The 22,049-nt window shown below is 35.7% G+C and overlaps 1 protein-coding gene across 1 annotated transcript in view; it reads right to left on the bottom strand.

Moving 5' to 3' along the window:
• Su(Tpl) (Suppressor of Triplolethal) overlaps nt 1-22,049 on the bottom strand; it is a 236,481-nt gene that overhangs the window by 114,739 nt on the left and 99,693 nt on the right. The window contains exons 7-8 of the mRNA XM_090394333.1: nt 16,822-16,892; nt 2,347-2,503 (exon numbers count right to left, since the gene is read on the bottom strand). Coding sequence (XP_090250459.1) covers nt 2,347-2,503; nt 16,822-16,892 — 228 coding nt within the window. The remainder of the gene's footprint in view (nt 1-2,346; nt 2,504-16,821; nt 16,893-22,049) is intronic.

Here is a 22,049-nt window from a genome sequence, read left to right on the forward strand (position 1 = left end):
ATAATATCAACATTTAAGTCATTATATTCGGTGAACATTTCAATTGATTTTGGAAAAAATGGAATCTAATCCAAACATGACACTGCCTCAAGCGTGGAAAGAGTTTTCAATATTGAATTGTGTAAAAATTATTTCTCTGTCCATTAAGGAATTACAATCCTCTATGCTGAATGCTTGCTGGAAAAAAAATATGGCCTGAAGCCATAATGGAACAAAATTTCGTACCTCCAGTGGATGCCGAGCTACATTGTATAATAAACATCGCACACATTTTTTGTTGGAGAGGGCTTTTGCGATGTGGTTGAAAATGAAATTAGTGAATTAATTGATGGGGAAACAGATTTAAAAGAGGAGGAATTCGTACAATTAATAGATAGCGGGAAAAGTTCTGCCGAAGATTCTGATTGTGATGAATCCGTTAAAGAATTCAGTTTAAAGAAATTAGCAGAAGGATTGGACTTGGCAAGAAAGTTAGGAAGTTATTTTACGGATAATGATCCCTCAATGGAGCGCTTGGGAAAATTCACGAGACAATTGGATATTTGTTTAGCGGCATATTATGAACTTAATAAAAAATTGCAACATAGTGGAAAGCAAAGTCTTATTACTGACTTCTTGACGACTAAACTAGCCGAAGTATGCAATGAGAATTATACAAATGATGTCCGAGAGATTTCAAGTGGTGATGCTTGAAATCTCAGCCACTTAAAGAACAGCTATGAAATGTTATTTCTGAAGACTGTGATGACGATTAAAATATGCGCTTTATTTTATTGTGTCTAAAACATTTATGCATTATGTGCAATGAAATTTATGTACAATTTGTAATTTTTAGAATCTACGTATTTGTCATAGTTTATGTTTTCTTAACTTACATGAATTACCTGAATTAAATAAAAATATTGTTTTTGTTGGATATGTCATTGTTTATATAATTAAAAAAAAAAACGATTTTGGAATCTAACCCTACTTTTTCTATGTGATCTATGTCTCGTATAACACGATTTATATAACGCAGCATTTCTATGGAACTTAACATCCGCATTATACGAGGGTTACCTGTACTTGGTTTTAATCCTTTACCCAAGGAAGCAAAACAATGGTTTGCACATGAAATGCATTCACGTCTGAGCTACTTGTATATAGAAGTTAATGACTTCACATTGCTTGCCTTAATATATATCCCATAATGCAAAGCACACCCTTTCGGACAAACAAATTGCTATGCACAATGGGAAGGGCCACTACCCAGATCGGTTTCAACCCTTACTGAGGTCTCATCAATGAGAGTCAGACCCAGGAGAGAACCAAGGCTGAAGTAATGCACAAGGCATATATATCTCATATACAAGTAGCCAAAAGGTGCTAGACCTTATTAATAACCTGGCACCTTTTGGCTATTTGTATATGAGATATATAACTTCTGCATTACTTCAACCTTGGTATCTCTCCCAGGTCTGGCTCCCACTGATGAGACCTCAATAAAGGTCGAAACTGGTCTGGATAGTGGCTCTTCCCATTACGCATAGCAATTTGCACATCTAAAAGGGTATATGCTTTGCATTACAGGATACATACTAAAGCAAGTGATGCAAAGTCATTAGCCTCTATATACAAGTAGCTCAGATGTGAATATATTTCACATGCAAAACATTATTTTGCTTCCTCAGGTAAAGGATTAAAACCAAGTATATAATTTCTTGGTATCTTTAATGTATAGTAGAACCAAGGTAAAAAAACTTTCAACAAACTATTAACCTACAGTTGATTCCCACCATAATAAACAACAGTATAATATAACAAATTACCAAAACAACATTGCTAAAGTTGCTATGCGTAATGGGAAGAGCCACTATCCAGACCAGTTTCTACCTTTATTGAGGTCTCATCAGTCGGAGCCAGACCTGGGAGAGATACCAAGGTTGAAGTAATGCAGAAGTTATATCTCTCTCATATCTCTCAAAACTTTCAACAAACTATTAACCTACAGTTGATTCCCACCATAATAAACAACAGTATAATGAATTTGCTCCCTATAACAAATTACCAAAACAACACTGCTAAACCACATGGCATCAATGCTATTTTAAAGAAAATTTACTACAGCAAACCTTCCACTAAAACAATCTAATACTCTGATCCCTATAAGTTTACTATATTAAGATTTGATTATTATTACATACTGTAATAAGATTAATTTATTTGTCTTTTCCTTCTTGGTCATCATTATAAAAATATAAAAAAGTGGAGAGAGCAAATTAAACACTTGTAAAAAGAAAATTTTAAATTCTCATTTGTTGAATTCTATTGTCATATCACTAAATATTTGCTTGCAAGAATTTATACCTTTTCATTAGTTCTACTTCTTCAGTAGAGTAGAATGGCCATTCTTCTTGAACTTCATTCCAGACATGGCGACCTAAAGAGTATGCATTATCTTTGAGTATAGCTACTTGACTCAAAATGGCACTTATACCTTTTTTATCCTTCTCTTTAATCCCATCTGAAATATATGACAATAAAGGTCAAAATATATATGAATCAAATTTACATCTTTATTAACAACCAAACAGCTATTATTTATAGCATCTATATTTACATTTAAGGATATATTTCTGACTTTCAATGGATTATATTTGGGAAAAAAAAAAAAAAATAATAATAATAATAATAATAATATCAATTCCAATTTTTTTTTTTTTTTATTTAAAAATAGCATTTTAACCAGGGGTCCCATTTGAAACTTACTGTAAAGTATACTAGTATTGGTTGAATATAACCAATGCATATTACCAGTACTTACCTATGGCTTGGAATCTAACTAAATAAATGGAAAAACAAATACTGGTGATAGAAGAATGGATAGAATCATCCTTGGAATAACACAAATGGATAAAAGAGGAAGGAATGGATCAGATCACAGACAAAAATCTTGGATGAAATTGTAAATGCATCCAATTGGAGATGGGCAGGGCATCTGACTTGAGGAAAAGTAACAGATTGGATACTAATCGGAATGAGAAGACAAAGACACCCAAAAACAAAATGGGCATATGAAATAAAAAAACTGACTGGAACGAGATGGATGGAAAAAGCAGGACTGGAAAATTTGGAAGATCATGGGGGGGGGCTTCATCCAGCAGTGGATCAAAAATGGCTGAGAAAGAAGAAGCAGAAGATATTAATATTGAAGTTAATGAGATTACATCTTTCATCCCCAGATAATAATCTGAAAGTAACATTTATGAACTGTTGAAAGATATATAATAAGGTTTGTTAAATAAAATACTAATGGTGATAATGCAAATAAGGAAAACCATAAATAAAATTAAAATTTACAATTAATGGAAGAGGACTGCTGATATGCTAAGGGAAAGGAGTAGATGAAAGAATGATGCTCGAGTACTCTAATATTATCAATAATAAATCGATATATGTGGGATGTCACAACCAGAACAAATTTCGACTAAATTCTACTCTTCAGATTATAATAGTTCTTTTTTTTTTTGTACTATCTACTAATTCATTTCATCATCATCAAATTCCTGCCATGTACCCTCAAGGGGTGTACAGGATATGATAGTACTACATGAAAAAAATTACATCATTACTAACTTCCTATCTACAATTTTCCTCCAAATCAGTCTGTTACTTGTCAAGACTCCAACATTATCAGATGTTATTTTCTATCGTCTAAGGCACTTTGTACGGTTTGTGTCATATCAATCCACCTATATCGTGGTCTTCCTCTGGGTCGTTTTGCTGCAAACCTGGCAGAGAACACTTGTTTTGCTAATCTTTCTTCGTCCATTTTGTTTAAGTGACCATACCACCTGCGATTAGCTCTGCTAACGCATTCCTGGATGCTGACAATGTCAAGTTCTTTGCTAATATCGTTATTTTTAATAAGATATTGCCATTGATGCCATCTGTTCGCACCTCTAATCTTGCTCAGAACCCTCATATCTGCGGTCTCTAGTCTTTGGTCAAGTGTTTTACTTCTAACGCAGCTCCCAGATCCATAAGTTAAAACTGGTTTGAACACTGTCTTGTATACAGCTAATTTAGTGTTCTGACTAATTTCTCTCTTATTCCATATGAATTTATTCAATTGACTTCCCACCATACCAGCTTTGCTGATTCTGTTGTCTATTTCTATATTTAATTTACCATCTTCACTAAAAATAGTAGCTGAAATGTTTTACTTGTTCCACAGGTTCTCCATTCACAACACAGTTGACATTTTCAATGATTCTGCCTATTTTCATTGTCTTTGTCTTTTTATTGCTGACCTTCATACCATATCTATTACAACAGTTATTCAATTTAGTCAGAGAATCTTGCAGATTTGTAGTAGATTTATTTAAAAGTATCCGCATAAAGCAAAGAGCTGACATTAACATCTCCAATTTTGATATCAGGTTTAATACCACTTTCTTTCATAATGTGATCCATATAGATAATGAATAACAGAGGGGATAATGTACATCCTTGTCTCACACCAGATTTAACATTAAACCATCTTCCTGTACTTTCTAATTTTTCTATACTTGCAGATAACCTCACCACATGCCTCTCTGCCAGAATCAATCAATGTTTTCTTCAGAGTTTGCCACTGAATCTCCAAGGTTTGATTCCTGTTCTCAAACTCTTTCATTTTTTCTTCAATAATCTTTGTGTATTTTAGTCTACAGTTCACATCTGAGAGCTTCTCGACTTTTATTTGCTTTAAAACTTTCTTACATGTTATTCTTTTCAATATGAAATTCAATTTTATCCTGATCAAGACTAAATAGTGATCACTTACAATTTCAAATCCTCTGTACACTCTGGTGTCCTGCACCAGGGAGAAAACATCGCTATCAACAATAACATAGTCAATGAGACTTTTCTTATTCCTTGCCTCTTCTCTCCATGTGAATTTGTGCACATTTTTATGTTGCAACATGGTATTAGTAACAACCAGTCCATATCCTGAGCAGAAATCCAACAGATATTTGCCATTATTATTAGCTTTTCTTTTCTCCAAATTTTCCCAAAATATTTCTCTATGTCTAACAATAATTTCCTACTCTGCTATTTAGATTCCCAACAAGGACCTACTTTTCCTTTTTCATTGTGTCAGTTGCTTTTTCTAAAGCCTCAAAAAATTCCTCCACTTCTACTTTAGTAGAACCTTCTGTGGGACCATAGGCACAAATAAGTCTCATTGTCCAATTTCCCATTCTGATATTTGCCCACATCACTCTACTTGAGACTGACTGCCATTCAAGAAGATTAGCCTCGTATTTTGTGTTGAATACCATGGCTACTCCTTCTTTTCCATGATTGTCATTGCCTAAATATAACATTTTGTATTTATTGCTCAGAAAGATCTCACTAGTTTTTGTCCTTTTTGTTTCAGTCACCCCTATTATGTCGATCTGGTACTTATCTAATTCCTCAGCTAGCTCCATTTCTTTGCCATTCAGGCTTCTTATGTTGATAGTACCGATTTTTAACTCTGGTGATGTTGAGTTGGGGTGTGTTTTCAGATTTCTTCCAGTAGCTGACTTTTCGCTGTTCGCCCTGGTTTCCCTGGCGATAACAACGGGGGCCTTGTTTAACCGGGCGACGCCCCATCCGGCATGAAATTTTGTCATGTTGTACCATAATTTTTCTATTTTGGTTTAACCAATAAGAATACAATTTGGTCGGCTAAATCCCAAATTGCAAGCCCATCCTCGTTCGTTCAGTATCCAGGTAGATACCCAACAGGGTGCATCACGAGAAGGTGAGGATTGGACATTAGGTCAAAAGCCCTGGTCGGTTCTCTGTATTCCTTTAAAGGCTATGTGGAGGTCTCCTCTCAGTTATACAGCTTTGACCCTTAAGCACCCCTCATATCTATTAACTAAAAAGAAAAAAAAGTAATGTTTAGTTTATTTATTGCAAACTGCAGATCTAAACACTCCTGTAAGGAACATTCATAAAAACCAAATAACTTCATTTCAAGCATAGTAAGATAAAAGTTTTGAGTACTTTACTTTATAGATGTAAAAGAAAATTCTGTAAGTAAATTAGTAGTACTATATATAATTAAAGTATGAGAACAAGCAAATATTCTCGAATACCTCTGTTCAATTCAGAACAGGTGTTTAAGTTTCCTGCTTGAACTGGGAACACCAATTGCCATTTTGTCCAGACGTCAGAGCAGTTAATTCATTCACAATCATGGACTCTTTCCAGCTCATAGCATAACAGAAGAGGAACAGTCTTTACACTCTTTCTTCTAACCATCAACTCTTTCACATCTTCTAGCACAGCACACTTGTCACCTGGCAGATCACGTGTATCTGCCAATCACCTCTTTCACTTTCCTTCTCTGCATCCTAGCAGCATTGCTAACATCCTTAATCTTTGTCCCAAGGAAATAAATAAGATTCCATGGGGGGAATCTTGTTTATCCAGTAAATGCTCTTCTCAGGAACTCCTCTTATCATGAAGTTTCCATACAAAATGCTATCATTACCCCCCCCCCCCCTTTGCTTTTTCATATTCTACTTTCTCTTCCCTCACATCACAAACTTCTTTCACTTCTCTGCTATACTATGTGAAGCATATATATGTGAAGGACTTCACATATATATGCTACATCTCTCATTACCATAAGGTCATTATCTTCACTTTCCACTATTTTATTCTTCTATCACTTGTACTACATGTATCCTTGCTAGTTTCCACAGCCACCTGCCCTATTTATAACAACCTTGCTGACATTTAGTTTTGGATTTTCTCAAATTTTGTCTTTAAACTCTCCACTGTCATCAGAATAACAGACAGTACAGTATATGTATAATAAAAGTAACTGCTGTTAGAACCAAACACTCATAAAATTAGTAATCCAGTAAAAATTAATCGAATATCACTGATTATTTTCAAAAACAACTTTCAGCTCCTAAAATCACTGCTTCTAAAAAAATGCCAAGCATAATAGCTAACTTTAACAAGTATAATAGCCAAGTGAGGTATTCAACTGCTTTTACTGTGTCTAAAGAATATGAAAGGTAAGACTGAATGAATGCATCAGCAGAAATTAAAAACATAAAAAATAAAAAAAAACAGTGATTGAGATAATTGTAAAGGATATTAAGTTACCCATATAGTCAAGAATAAAAACTATAGATGTTCAGTTTAATACTTTATTCCTCTTTTGTATTTTTGTATATTAAATATTCTCTCTCAAAACAAACTTAACTGTAAGAAGACATATCAATGCAAGAGTGAGAGAGCCTCCCCACACCCCCATTTGTGAACTCATATTGTGTAATATTTAAAATGGTCATATAGTTCATGAATTAAATTTTAATTTTAGTAGCTTTATGAAATGTGAGATACTACATGCACTCACTGGATTACATGAATAAGTCATGGATTTTTAAGGTGGATGGAGTGTGTGTGTGCACACACGAAGTACAATTTGAACATAATTGATGGGTGATGTATCAGTGACTGAGAGTAGTGACAATGTAACAAGAATGAATACTTATCAGACAGCACAAAGAAATAACATGAAACAGCAGCAAGTGAGCTGTTAGAAAGTAGTGAAAAAAGTAGGCCAGTGACCTGGTGAAGAAGAACAATCGGTGGTAGAGTGGATGATATAAGTGTAGTCAAAATCGGGAATAGCAAATGCAGTGAATGACATAAGAGTAGTAAGATAAAGGAAGCTGTGAAAGGAAAATGATAGCATGAAAGATATGAACATGAGTAAGATATAAGAATTGGTAAGGATGAGCACAATGAATGAATTATGCGCAGATGAGATGAGGCATTTAGGGAAAAGATTGGCTGTTGGAAGTCTAACAAGGAAGGTGCCAGGTGGTAGATGAGTCAAAGACGATTGATTCGGTGGAAAGTAGTAGTGCTGTATGAGAACCCTATGGTGAAAGATCTGAAAAATGGAGCAAGTGTTGAAAGTATATCTGAGAGATGCAATAGAAAGGGAAGGGATGTAGAGAGGAGAGAAACTGCAGAAGCGTTGACTGTGGGTGGAAACAAATATGTGAGGAAGTGTGAATGATTAGTGAGAGATTTATGAGTGTTGCTGGAGACAGCAAAGTAGAAGAGTGTGAGAGGGAGAATTGTGAGTGGGTTGCCAAGATATAATAGTAGTGAACCGAAGAAAAGAGAAATTAGAATGATAGCTAGAATGCTACAGGACTTAAGTATGTGACTGTATGGAATAAATTTGAGGAGTGGATGAGTTGTTTGTCACTGATGGTCTGTATTTGAGCAAGGGTAACAGTGTGAAAGTTGATGAGAGAAAGAGTGTAAGATATCAGGATCAGTGAGAGATAAATGATGAAGCAAGATAAGAAGGCAGAGGTGGCTTCAATGGGAGACAGCAGAGTCAAAGGACTCGAATCATTGGGGTGAGGAACTGTGAAAGAAAGGGGACAGAGAAATTAACTAGGCTTAACACTATGCAAAGGGTATTAGGAATAAGGGTGCAGAGTTTGTCCTTAATCAAGTTAGTCAACAAATCATTGGTGTCAGTGAGACATGGTTAATGGAGGATTCTTCTGAACTCACAAGAATAGAATGTGATGGTTATGGCATATTTTTGCGGTGGGGGAGGGGTAGGATATTACCAATAATTTTCATAAGTTTTGTGTCTTTTCAATGAAGAACTTGAAGAATGCAGTAGTGATAATGGCTTTGAAGCCATTAGGTGTGAGGCTGAGATGTGAAAAAACCTGCCACTGAGCAAAAACTGCTCTACTCCCCAAAGAAGCAGCTACCATCAGGGAGCCAGACATCATTATTGAGATACTGTTCATGTGTGTGTGTGGGGGGGTACTTCTCTCTCCCAAAAACTGAGTGATCTACAAGATTGCTCTAAATCTCGCTGGTCCTAAAAGATCGCTAATGAACTCATCATTCCAGGATAAGAAACACAGTGGCGGCTCCACTCAGTGACAGGCAAAAACCCGTGAACGAACAGAACCACTCAACTTCTGTAGGAAGCAAGCAGACCCAAAGAAGAATCTATGAGGATAGATTGAGGATGTGTGGGTTTCAAAGTTTAGCTTAACAGGAGGAGGAGAGGGGGTATTATTACTATTATCATTATTATACCCTCAATAAAGATGGCAGACTCATTGAAGTAATGCAGAAATCACACATCTCCCAAATACAAATAGTAAAGAGATGTAATACCTTATTATTAAAATACTTTGGATTACAGCTAGATGGAGAAAATTTTTTCACTTGGTTATAAATTAAATTAAACTTGCCAAGAAATTATACTGTTGTTTAATCTTTTATCCAAGAGTGAGCAAACAATGGATACTAAGGCAATTAATGTGAAGTTATTAGCCTCTGTACTCAAATAGCCTAGTCATGATGATACTTCACATGCAAAGTTTGTTTGCTTGCACTTGAATACAGAATTAAACAAGAATATAATTTCTTGGCAAGTTTGATTTAAATTCTGCTGTTATGTTGCTAACAGGAACGGTGAATATGGAAGGATAACTTTAGTTGCTGGAGATGGCACAGATAACAGGATCTGAAGATGTAGTGAAATTGTTCAATGAGTATTTTGTTAGTGTATTTCATGTAAAGGGGTCAGGAGTAGTGTTTAATAACAATAGGAAGAGACTCCATAGCTCAGTCAGTATAGACGAAAACCTTTGTCAGAAAGACCTGGGTTTGATTCCCATTCAGTGATGAGAGGAACCTTTCTCTGGTCTCTTTCGATGAAACATGAGTTAGCCTGTCTCATACGGAGGTAGGGTTTTTTTTTCACCTGAAAATTCGGGTTTTTTGTTCCCCCAGAATTGGCAAACGAGCCCCACAAACACATGCATCTACAGACATAGGACACACTCAGAGGCATAGGGCTAACCACCTTATCCTTGGGACAGGTATGGTTTGGAAGGGCTAAGGGCACCATAACAGGCCACCAGGCCTAATACGTAAAAAAAAGAAGGAAGGATTTGACAAGAATGACAAGTATTTAAAATATTAAGTAACCCTTTCTTTTAGGGTTACATGGTGATCAGCACTCATATTTGTAGATTTAGGGACTCAAAAACACGTGTTGAACAGATTATTTTATTAATTACAAATAAAATAAAACTTGACGTTTAGACTTCTATATCGAGGTCATCATCGGAAGAATACAACTGTATACAGAACCAAGCTACATGCTCATGCTTTCTATACCAGTAAACTAAATCTACGTAGTTAATAAATCTTTTTTCTAGCCTGACCTCTAGTGATAAAAAAAAAAAAAATTATATATATATATATATATATATTATAAATAGATAAATGCAACTACAATAAACTGTTAGAGTCCTCATGTATTAATATTCTGGATAGTTACAAAATGATTTCTTTCAGTTGCTATTGAATGTTCTAAACACTTCACCAGGTTGTCTTCTTGTAGTGGGAATTTTTTCTAATGCTAGTTTAGGATGTTATACAGGTTGTAGATGGGTCCTCCACATTCTTGAAATGGTGAGGCCATAATTTTTGTTGAGATTTGGATTGTGTTTGAACAAAAATGATGGCCTCACCATTTCAAGAGTGTGGAGGACCCATCTACAACCTGTATAATATCCTAAACTAGCATTAGAAAAAATTAGCATTACAAGAAGACAACCTGGTGAAGTGTTTAGAACATTCAATAGCAACTGAAAGAAATCATTTTGTAACTATCCAGAATATTAATACATGAGGACTCTAACAGTTTATTGTAGTTGCATTTATTTATTTCTAATATATATATATATATTTTTTTTTTAATCACTAGAGGTCAGGCTAGAAAAAAGATTTATTAACTACGTAGATTTAGTTTACTGGTATAGAAAGCATGAGCACGTAGCTTGGTTCTGTATACAGTTGTATTCTTCCGATGATGACCTCGATATAGAGGTCGAAACGTCAAGTTTTATTTTATTTGTAATTAATAAAATAATCTGTTCAACACGTGTGTTTTTGAGTCCCTAAATCTACAAATATGAATTAAGTAACCCTGATGTTAATAAGGCTGTGGGACTGGATGGGATATCACCACATATATTATGAGAATGTGTAAAAGTGCTAGAAATGCTTTTGACTTGGTTGTTCAACAGGAGTCATCATCATCATCATCATCATCAAATTCCTGCTATGTACCCTCAAGGGGTGTACAGGATATGATAGTACTACATGAAAAATTTACATCATTATTAATTTCCTATCTACAATTTTCCTCCAAATCAGTCTGTTACTTGTCAAGACTCCAACATTATCAGATCTTATATTTCTATCGTCTAAGGCACTTTGGACCATATCAATCCACCTATATCTTGGTCTTCCTCTGGGTCGTTTTGCTGCCAACCTGGCAGAGAACACTTGTTTGGCTAATCCTTCCTCGCCCATTCTGTTTAAGTGACCATACCACCTGAGATTAGCTCTGCTAATGCATTCCTGGATGCAGACAATGTCAAGTTCTTTCCTAATATCCTTGTTTTTAATATGATATTGCCATTGATGCCATCTGTTCACGCCTATAATCTTTCTCAGGACTCTCATATCTGTGGTCTCTAGTCTTTGGTCAAGTGTTTTACTTCTGACCCAGCTCTTAGATCCATAAGTTAAAACTGGTTTGAACACTGTCTTGTATACAGCTAATTTAGTGTTCCGACTAATTTCTCTCTTATTCCATATGAATTTATTCAATTGACTTCCCACCATACCAGCTTTGCTGATTCTGTTGTGTATTTCTATATTTAATTTACCATCTTCACTAAAAATCGTGCCTAAATAGCTGAAATGTTTTACTTGTTCCACAGGTTCTCCATTCACAACACAGTTGACATTTTCAATGATTCTGCCTATTTTCATTGTCTTTGTCTTTTTATTGCTGACCTTCATACCATAACTATTACAACAGTTATTCAATTTAGTCAGAGAATCTTGCAGACTTGTAGCAGATTTATTTAATTTAGAAGTATAACATCATCCGCATAAAGCAAAGAGCTGACATTAACATCTCCAATTTTGATATCATGTTTAATACCACTTTCCTTCATAATGTGATCCATATAGATAATGAATAACAGAGGGGATAATGTACATCCTTGTCTCACACCAGATTTAACATTAAACCATCTTCCTGTACTTCCTTCAATTCTAACTGCTGACTTATAACTCAAATAAAGACTAAGTATTGCTTGATATAATGCCCCATTTACACCACATAACTGCAGCGTATTGAATAGCTTCTCTCTTGGCACCTTGTCATATGCCTTTTCCAAATCGACAAAACTTAAATACAGATCTTTGTTATATTCCCATGCTTTCTCGACTATTTGTCGTAAAGTGAAGATCTGATCCTGACAGCCTCTATTTGGCCTGAATCCAGCTTGTTCTTCACCAAGCTTTTCTTCCACAATTCTTCTCAACCGTTTCTCAAGTATACTTGCATAGATCTTGCCAGGAACACTCAGTAGGGAAATACCTCTGTAATTCTCACATGCAGTTTTATTTCACTTTTTATATATGGGTACTATGAGAGCCCTAATCCAATCATCGGGAATTCGTCCCTCTGTCCAGGCCTTCTGAACTATGCAGTGCAGCCACTGTAAGACTCTCACACCACCATACTTCAGCATTTCTGGTCGAATATCATCTACTCCTGCTGCCTTTCCACATTTCAAGTGTTTGATGGCTTTTTCTACTTCAAGTACAGATATGTATTCCTGACTGCATGCCTGGTCAGTGTTTTTTACCACTGTGCTGTCATCACTGCTTGTTTCATTTAGAAGTTTTTCAAAGTAATTACTCCATACTTCAAGGATATCTTTTTTTTCTCCCATTTTCATGTCACCTTTATCATCTCTAACTCCTTTTACAGCACTCTTTCCTCCATTCCTAAGCTTCTTCAACAACCTCCAGAATATTTTGCCACCTTCTTGATATTTATTTTCTATATTCTTGCCAAAGTCCCCCATGACTTTTGTTTAGCTAGTTTTACACAGTGTTTAGCATTCTTGCATTTGTCACTAAGAGCACAAGCTGACTTATTTGACAGAAACTTTTGATATGCTTTCTTCTTTTCCTTCACTACCTCTTTAACTTCCTGTGTCCATCAGGGAGTTCTGATTTTTGTATCCTTGCAGACAATCTCACCACATGCCTCTCTGCCAGATTCACTCAATGTTTTCTTCAGAGTTTGCCACTTAATCTCCAAGGTTTGATTCCTGTTCTCAAACTGTTTCATTTTTTCTTGAATAATGTTTGTATATTTTAGTCTACAGTTCACATCTGAGAGCTGCTCAACTTTTATTTGTTTTAAAACTTTCTTACATGTTCTTCTTTTCAATATGAAATTCAATTTTATCCTGCTTAAGACTAAATGGTGATCACTTCCAATTTCAAATCCTCTGTACACTCTAGTATCCTGCACCAGAGAGAAAACATCACTATCCACAATAACATAGTCAATGAGACTTTTCTTATTCCTAGCCTCTTCTCTCCATGTGAATTTGTGCACATTTTTATGTTGGAACATGGTGTTAGTAATAACCAGTCCATGTCCTGAGCAGAAATCCAACAGATATTTGCCATTATTATTAGCTTTGCTCTTTTCTCCAAATTTTTCCAAAATATTTTTGTATGTCTCACAATCATTTCCTACTCTGCTATTTAGATCCCCAACAAGGACCAACTTTTCATTTTTCATTGTGTCAGTGGCTTTTTCTAAAGCCTCAAAAAATTAGGTGTGAGGCCATTCAAGAAGATTAGCCTCGTATTTTGTGTTGAATACTATGGATACCCCTTCTTTTCCTTGATTGTCATTGCCTGAATATAACATTTTGTATTTATTGCTCAGAAAGATCTCACCAGTTTTGGTCTTTTTAGTTTCAGTCACCCCGATTATGTCGATCTGGTACTTATCTAATTCCTCAGCTAGCTCCATTTCTTTGCCATTCAGGCTTCTTACGTTGATAGTACCAATCTTTAACTCTGGTGATGTTGAGTTGGGGTTTGTTTTCAGATTTGTTCCAGTAGCTGACTTTTCGCTGTTCGCCCTGGTTCCCTGGCGAAAATAACGGGGGCCTTGTTTAACCGGGCGATGCCCCAGCCGGCATGAAATTTTGTCATGTTGTACCATCATTTTTAATTTTGGTTTAACCAATAAGAATACAATTTGGTCAGCGAAATCCCAAATTGCCAGCCCATCCTCATTCGTTCAGTATCCAAGTAGATACCCAACAGGGTGCACCACGAGAAGGTGAGGATTGGACATTAGGTCAGAAGCCCTGGTCGGTTCTCCGCATTCCTTTAAAGGCTATGTGGAGGTCTCCTAATATCGTTTCGGTTGAACATAAAAATATTACATGAAATTACTACTGCAGCATTTAAATCCATAAGGAATTATCTGTTCTCAGATCATGTCTGTTTTGCAGGAGTTAAAGAGTTTGTTACAAACTGTAAGGGTTTTTTTTTTCAAGCAAGATAGTAGTTGTCTGAAAAGAACCCCTCCCCTTTCCAAATTTGTATCCTCAATATAAGACCACAAATTACATTTTTAAGCACAGTTTATTTTGAATACAAACTCAAATTTTTATAGTTTATGGAATTGTTTTTTAGCACCAGCAGCCTTTGTCACTTTGAGGACATTGAATCTCACAGTCTTGCTCAGAGGACGACACTCACCAACAGTGACCACATCTCCTATGGCTACATCCCTAAAACAAGGTGACAAGGTGACTCCTGTTTCTCAACAGGAGTCTGATAACAGAATATAAACTTAGATTGATTGGGTTAATGTAAATTTATTAAAAGTACGGGTCTGACTATATATTCATAATCTTTGATGACTTGCAACATTTGTCATCATCATGAAATTCTGGATATGTACCCTCAGGGAGAGTACAGTATAATTATGATAGTACTAAATGAAAAAAAAAGTTACACCATTACTAACTTCGGATCAACAATTTTTCTCCAAATTAATCTGCTATCTGTCACGACTCCAATATTATCAGATCTTTAAAGCACTTTTTAATGTATCAGAAATGTATCTCTGGGTCTTTTTCTGGCAACGAACACTTGTTTTGCTAATTTTTCCTCTCCCATTTTGTTTAAATGACCATACCACCTGAGATCAACACACATTCCTGAATACTAACGATGGCAAGTTCTTTCTAATATCCTCATTTTTAATGTGATATTGCCATTAATCTTTCTCCAAACTCTAATATCAGAGATCTCCAGTCTTTGATCAAGTGTTTTATTTCTAACCCAGCTCTCAGATCCATAAGTTAAAATTGGTTAGAAGAAGTCTTGTATACAGCTAATTTAGCGTTTTGACAACTTTGTTTCTTATTCCATAAAAATTTATTCAGATGACTTCCTAATACACAAGCTTTACTAATTCTGTTGTCTATTTCCATATTTAATTTACCAATTTATCATGTACCATCATTTTACAACAATGTAAAATTATGGTACAACATGATTACAATAATGTGAACAATATAAACTATGTACATAGCAAGTAAGAGTAATTTAGAAGTTGTTTTGTGTATGAAATGTTTTCAAATGAGAAAAGAGGAGTATAGTGTAGTATAATGACAGAATTCATAGTAATTTGGTCAGTGATGTGTGGAATAAAAGTAGGTGGAAATTGCCTTTGCCTTATTTCACTTGAGATGAAAAAAAAGAGTAATGCCTTTTCTGTAGGGGTTAAATGGTCTTCCACCTACTGCTTTTCATGCAAACAAAATATGTGCATATTTTTTTTCCCTTGACATTTCACAATTACTTATTCAGGCTAAGTTAAAATTTGCAGGGGCCTGAAACATGCAGTAATGAATGCTCTGTTAAGTCAAATGCATGGAGAATTTCTCGAAATACTCTACAAACTATGGCCTCCAGTATGCCTAGCAAATCAGTGGCAGCAATGTTATTCACTAGATGACCTAAAAATGTCTTGAAGACATTGCCACTAGGTTCAGTACAGTATAGGTGGACAATTAGAAGAATAATCATCTTAAAACTGTGCCTCAAAAGGAATTAATGCCAGGTTCTCTTTCTAAAGTTATATTTGAAAAACACTGCTCTCTCCTATATCATGCTGGAAGAAATGTGGAAAGAGTAAATTGGGACTAAGTAGAATCTACAAATGGTTTTTGATTACTTTAAGTCATCTAATAAAGAAATGGTGATATTACACTAAAATTAACTTGGAAAACATCACTCCAATAGGAGTGATATTTTCCATATTCCAAATAGAAATATGGAAAATAGGACTTTGCTGGAGTCCACACATGGTTTTAGGTTACTTTAAAGTCTTCAAAAAAAGCAAAGTGGTGGGCAATAACATTCATTTACAATCTAGGGGTGCCCAGTACCAGAAAGATAGTTTTTCCTCTGAGAGATGTCTAATTCAGTTCACTCCAGGCAGTTTCTTCCATGTCTGATGGTTTAATATCTTTGGATGGGAAACATATTCACGGCTATTAACTGGTTCACTAACACACTGTTGCTTGTTCTTCTGGCTGGTTTGCCTATTTTGCAGGATGAACAGCCTGAGTTTCTTGGAGGAAAAGGCTTGCCAATATGAAGTACATGCAGAAGATGCAGTTAGGGACACCAACTAGACTTCACTGATGCATACTGTGGTAGTTTAATATCAGTTCCAGTGACATTTCAGACTGCTAAGTTATGTACTGTAAATTATGCATTCTATAAAATACAGTTGTGATACATATAAGCAACAGAAATAAGAAAATCATTACTAATAAATGGTACTATAATTTAAGGACAAAGTTTTACCTTTCATCAGTCTTGCTAACAATTCTGGTTTCTTGTAGGGCCGTAATGCAAGCAGATGTATTATTCGTTCCCTAAATTGGAAACAAATATTTTTTTTGTATATGTTTGAGTATGAAAGAAATACTGAGAAAAATGTTTAACACAGATTTTTTTAACAACCCACTACTAAATAAATCCAGAATAAATTTAATAAATGAACTTAAACAAATAATGCAGACATTTATATATATAAGTTTTACAAATTTCAATGTAGTCACAATTACCAATGATAAAATTGTGGGCATAGTAAAAAAACACTCAATTTCTACACATAAAAGAGAAAGTCAAAGTAGCAATCCTATCTTATTCTGCAATGAACCTACTAAAGGGAGCTGTACTTAAGAGATAATATTAGCACAGTGTGAACCATGAGAAGACTCCCCTAGTGCACTGACCCAATATTGACTGGAAAATAGTGCCCACTGAAATGTATGTCAAGTGGAAAGAGAGAGAGAGAGAATAATAATTAATTTTATATAGATAGACAAAATGCTAGTTCATGCAATGTGTAAGAAAATATATTTCTCTCTTTCTCTTTTAAAACATTAATTCCACACATGAAGAATTTTAAAATCTATAATATTAATAATATCCATTCATTGAATGGGTGCCATGGATGAAAGCAGGAACAGGCATGCCACCCATTATGGTGACATGTAACAATGCACAATGAGTATCACATAAAAATAATAAAAAAAAATAAGAAATTGTGTATATGCCATGTGAGTGTGTGTGTGTGTATACATGGCAGAATCAGTTTAAAATGATCAGCTGAAGAAGACAAGTAGTACTTTTAGTTAAATTATCAACTGGGGAAAAAGTCATGAGTGTTTTCCGCTAATGTCTTGGAGCAAGTTAAAATTCACTACATCAAAGCAATCCAGCTTTCCTCCCAGCAAAATAATCAAGATAATACAAAACACAGAAAGAGATGTAGCAATCATTTTCTGAGATCTATACAAGTGTCATTTCAGTGATTATTACTTCATCATAGTGAGACAGTCAACACAATTGCATATCAGGCTATGTTAAATGAACAATACCTACTTGCATGCTGTCTAAACCAGATCAGTCCTTTGACTTGGACTGTTTCCATTTTTTTTTTTTTTTTAATGTGAATCTCACTAATGAAAGGTTGTAAATCTGTCATATTTTAGTACTGTGGATGGTCCAAGGAGTAGATAATTCAGAAACCTTGTTTTAGACCGAGATGATGAAATCATGTACTACATAAATATTTTCACCAACATCACCACAGTGGTGTTTGAACCTATGGTCTGTTGGCTACAGAGAGAGTGATGATACTCTAGTCAGCTAACTTGTTGAAAGTTTATTTTTCACTTGGTTAGAGTATAATAAATTTAGTTTAATCCTTTATCCAAGTGTGAGCAAACAAAGTTTGCGCCTGAAAGTATCTTCAGGACTGGGTTAAGGTGGTACGACACTTATTACTTCATCATAGTGAGACAGTCAACACAATTGCATATCAGGCTATGTTAAATGAACAATACCTACTTGCATGCTGTCTAAACCAGATCAGTCCTTTGACTTGGACTGTTTCCATTTTTTTTTTTTTTTTAATATGAATCTCACTAATGAAAGGTTGTAAATCTGTCATATTTTAGTACTGTGGATGTACCAAGGAGTAGATAATTCAGAAACCTTGTTTTAGACCGAGAATGGTACCACCTTAACTTTTACCACCTTAACCCAGTCCTGAAGATACTTTCAGGCGCAAACTTTGTTTGCTCACACTTGGATAAAGAATTAAACTAAATTTATTATACTCTAACCAAGTGAAAAATAAACTTTCAACATCTTTCTCTAAATCCAGAGTAAATTATTAAAAAAGGGTGGCACACCAATTGGCAATTCTTATAGGTAGAGATGACCTGCTAATGCTTCTGCCTGATATCTCCACTTGGGCCTGGCTCCCACTGAAGAGACCTCAATAAAGGTCGAAACTAGTCTGGGTAGTGGCCCTTCCCTTAATGCATAACATTAGACATATCCGCAAGGAGATGTGTTTTGCATTATAGGAGATACTGAGATAGGCCTGTTGGTAGCTTGCTCCACCTTTGCAACGAGTTGCCCTGGTGTCGTACCACCTTAACCCAGTCCTGAAGATACTTTCAGGTGCAAACTTTGTTTGTTCACACTTGGATAAAGGATTAAACTAAATTTATTATAGTCAGCTAACTAGGGAAGCAATAAGCAGCTATTTGGAGAGGAACATTTCACAATGGATGAAGCAGTCCAAAACTAAATCACCTGGTGACTATGGCAGCAGGAAATATCATTCTATTATTCAGCATTGACACTATGATTCCAACAACGGCACAATTATGAATAAACATGGGGATTGGAGAAAAAAACAGGACGTTCCTATATCTATATAACGAGATGTGAGATGTAATCAACTTAAATTCACAAACAATATTTTGACATCACCTTCATGTTTGTCAACAATGGAAAACAAACTCTTTTACTTATTTCAAATAGGGAATCTGCAATTTAACAATTATGCAAATTTAAAGCAGTAGTTTTTGTAGCAGTCTGATGATTGTTGTTTTACTGATTCCACTTTATCACTGTTATAAGTTTCAAATCAACCACTTTATTTGTAAAGTAAAAAATGGCCTTGATTCACAGGCCAAAAATTATGTGCTAATAAATAATTAACCAAAGCAAAATCCAGCATGGTTGTTATAGTGCATCTTCAAGTTAATTCACATAAAACAGAAATATTGTAGATGGCAAATGAAATATCAGTTTTATTGAATGTTAACCAATTAGATTTTGCCATGTTATAATCTTTAGCAAGTTCAGAAATACAAGTTCCATATTCCCATTTAGCCATAAGTTCTTCCTTCAGTTCAATAATTGGTCTGGGTGCTCTCTCTTTCTGTTTCTTTTCATCACTGCACTTTTTAGGAGAAATATTAACTAATTAATAAATAAACACCACAACATAACTGAAAAAAATAAATCATCTCATCTCATCTAACGCCTTTTTATTCCCGTATACGGGGAGTAGGCGAGGCCATTTAGCCCTATTTAACTTTTGGAGACTGAGTGGGCAGTTCAATCTCCACTGGTACCAATCAGAGATAGATGGCCCAAGGCTATCATTAATTAAGCGGTACGCAGTGAAGAGAGACGGCTCAAATGTGCCGCCATCTTGTGGTCCCTAACCCTAACACAATATATTCAATGTCTGAAATAATGAGTTCTACGGTCGATTTTCTTGAGTTTACGGGACGAAAAACCCGAGTTTCCGGGAGGAAAAACCCGCTTGCCCGTGCCAGAGATCGACTAACTCGGGAACCGGTTGAAAAAAGGCTTAGAAAAATTTCCTCTAGTCGCCGACTAGACTCGAAACCAAGTCTTCCTTCGTGCGGCCAAGCGCCGTGGTGTGTAAATGCCACATCCACTGAGCTACACAACTTTGAATTAGAGAGTAAATTTATCAAAATTACGATACACACTAAAGAGTGGATTCACAGAACTTGAATAGAACCAAACAGATTGATGCAAACCGATCAACAACTGCGGAGAAAATGCTGGCTCATGTAAATGCATTCGTAAAATGAACAATGTTCACCAATCGGTATAATTATATTTCAATGGAAAAGTTCGTAATTGGAGGCATTCGCATAAGAAAGTTTTATTGTATACTTAACCCTTTCCCATTTTCCCTTGCATGTTACATTTAATGGCTGTCAATTGCATGTTCTTCTGCAGATTGCCAGTTTGTTTTGTGGGATGACAAACCCAAGGTTCCAAGAGGAATAACAAAAACTCTTCCACCTCTGTATGACACCCACTAACTCACATTCAACGTGTGGACAGACTTATGTGTTCATCGTACATGTTGTTTATTTTTTTAATGATATACATTAGAACACAGAATAATAAGTAAATAATTATTTATTAACTTATTGCTAAACTTATTGTAGCAATAAGTTAATAAATAACAATAACTCACATTCAGTTGTAAATCACTTAGGGAATTGAACGTAGATCCGAATATAAATTAAATTATACTTTAATAAATATTTCCGATATTTCGGCGTCACGTTGCCATTTTCAAAAGGAACTTACAAAAAGGCACGTGCACGCAGGCACTACAGCACAGTAACTGACAATGAAGGTATGAAGCTATCGTTCTCCTAGAAGTCCTGATGGTGCCCTCTAGCGGGCTAAGTAGGTGTTCTTGGCCGTTGGGCTGAAGGTCTGCTGATGTATGCCTCCCAAATTTGAGGCAGTCGCATACAACCAAATTTGTTGAGGTTTGGGGAGTTTCTTAGGGCTGAGGCTGATTCCATAAATAGTCTTTCGAATTTGTAATTGCTACGGTGTATTACTGTAGCTTTCTTCCACCGTATTCTGTGGCGTGTATCCAGAGCATGGTCTGCAAGACCAGAATGGCTGTACTTGTGAAACTGGATGTAGTCCTTGTGTTCAGAAATTCTGATATTCGCTGTCCTGCCTGTTTGGCCAAAGTACGACAGTTTACAACTGCAAGGGACCTGGTATACACCAGGTAGGTCTAGGGGAAGTGGTTGGTCTTTGGTGGAGCAGATAAGGGATGCCAATTTTCTGTAAGGCCTATAACAGGAGGTGAGGTCATGTTTTATTAAAATTTTGGTAATTTTTTCCGAGGTGCCTCTGCTTCTCTAGAAAGTTTTCCATCATCTGTCGTAACCCAAAGATAGCATCTGTCATTGATTGACCAGGCATGAAGCCAAATTGCTCCTTTGTAATCTCCACCTCTTTCCTCAGTCTGCCAACAAGAACCCTCTCTAGGATTTTCATTCTGTGGGACATCAACTTTATTCCTCTGTAATTCTTACAGTCTTGTGCATCCCCTTTACTCTTGTAGATAGGGACAAGAGTACTTCCCTTCATTCCTCGGATATATTTTCCTGTTGACAAACTTTTATTAACAGGTCCCACAGTAGGTCAATTCCCTCTTTCCCCAGTGCCTTCCATGCCTCCACTGGGATCCTGTCAGGCACCGACCAATTTTCAATTCTTCATCCTCTTTATGGTCCTTCACTTCCACTCTACTAATGTTCTGCACCATCCCCTCATAAGGCTCCCCATCTTCTCTGAGTTCTTGCATTTTCTTCATTCAAAAGCCCTTCAAAGTATATTCTCCATCTGTTTCTTATATCCACATCCCT

Source organism: Typopeltis vanoorti, chromosome 6 (assembly GCF_054136105.1).
Source record: "Typopeltis vanoorti isolate ZY-2024b chromosome 6, IOZ_Tvanoo_1.0, whole genome shotgun sequence".
NCBI classification, from domain to species: Eukaryota; Metazoa; Arthropoda; class Arachnida; order Uropygi; family Thelyphonidae; genus Typopeltis; species Typopeltis vanoorti.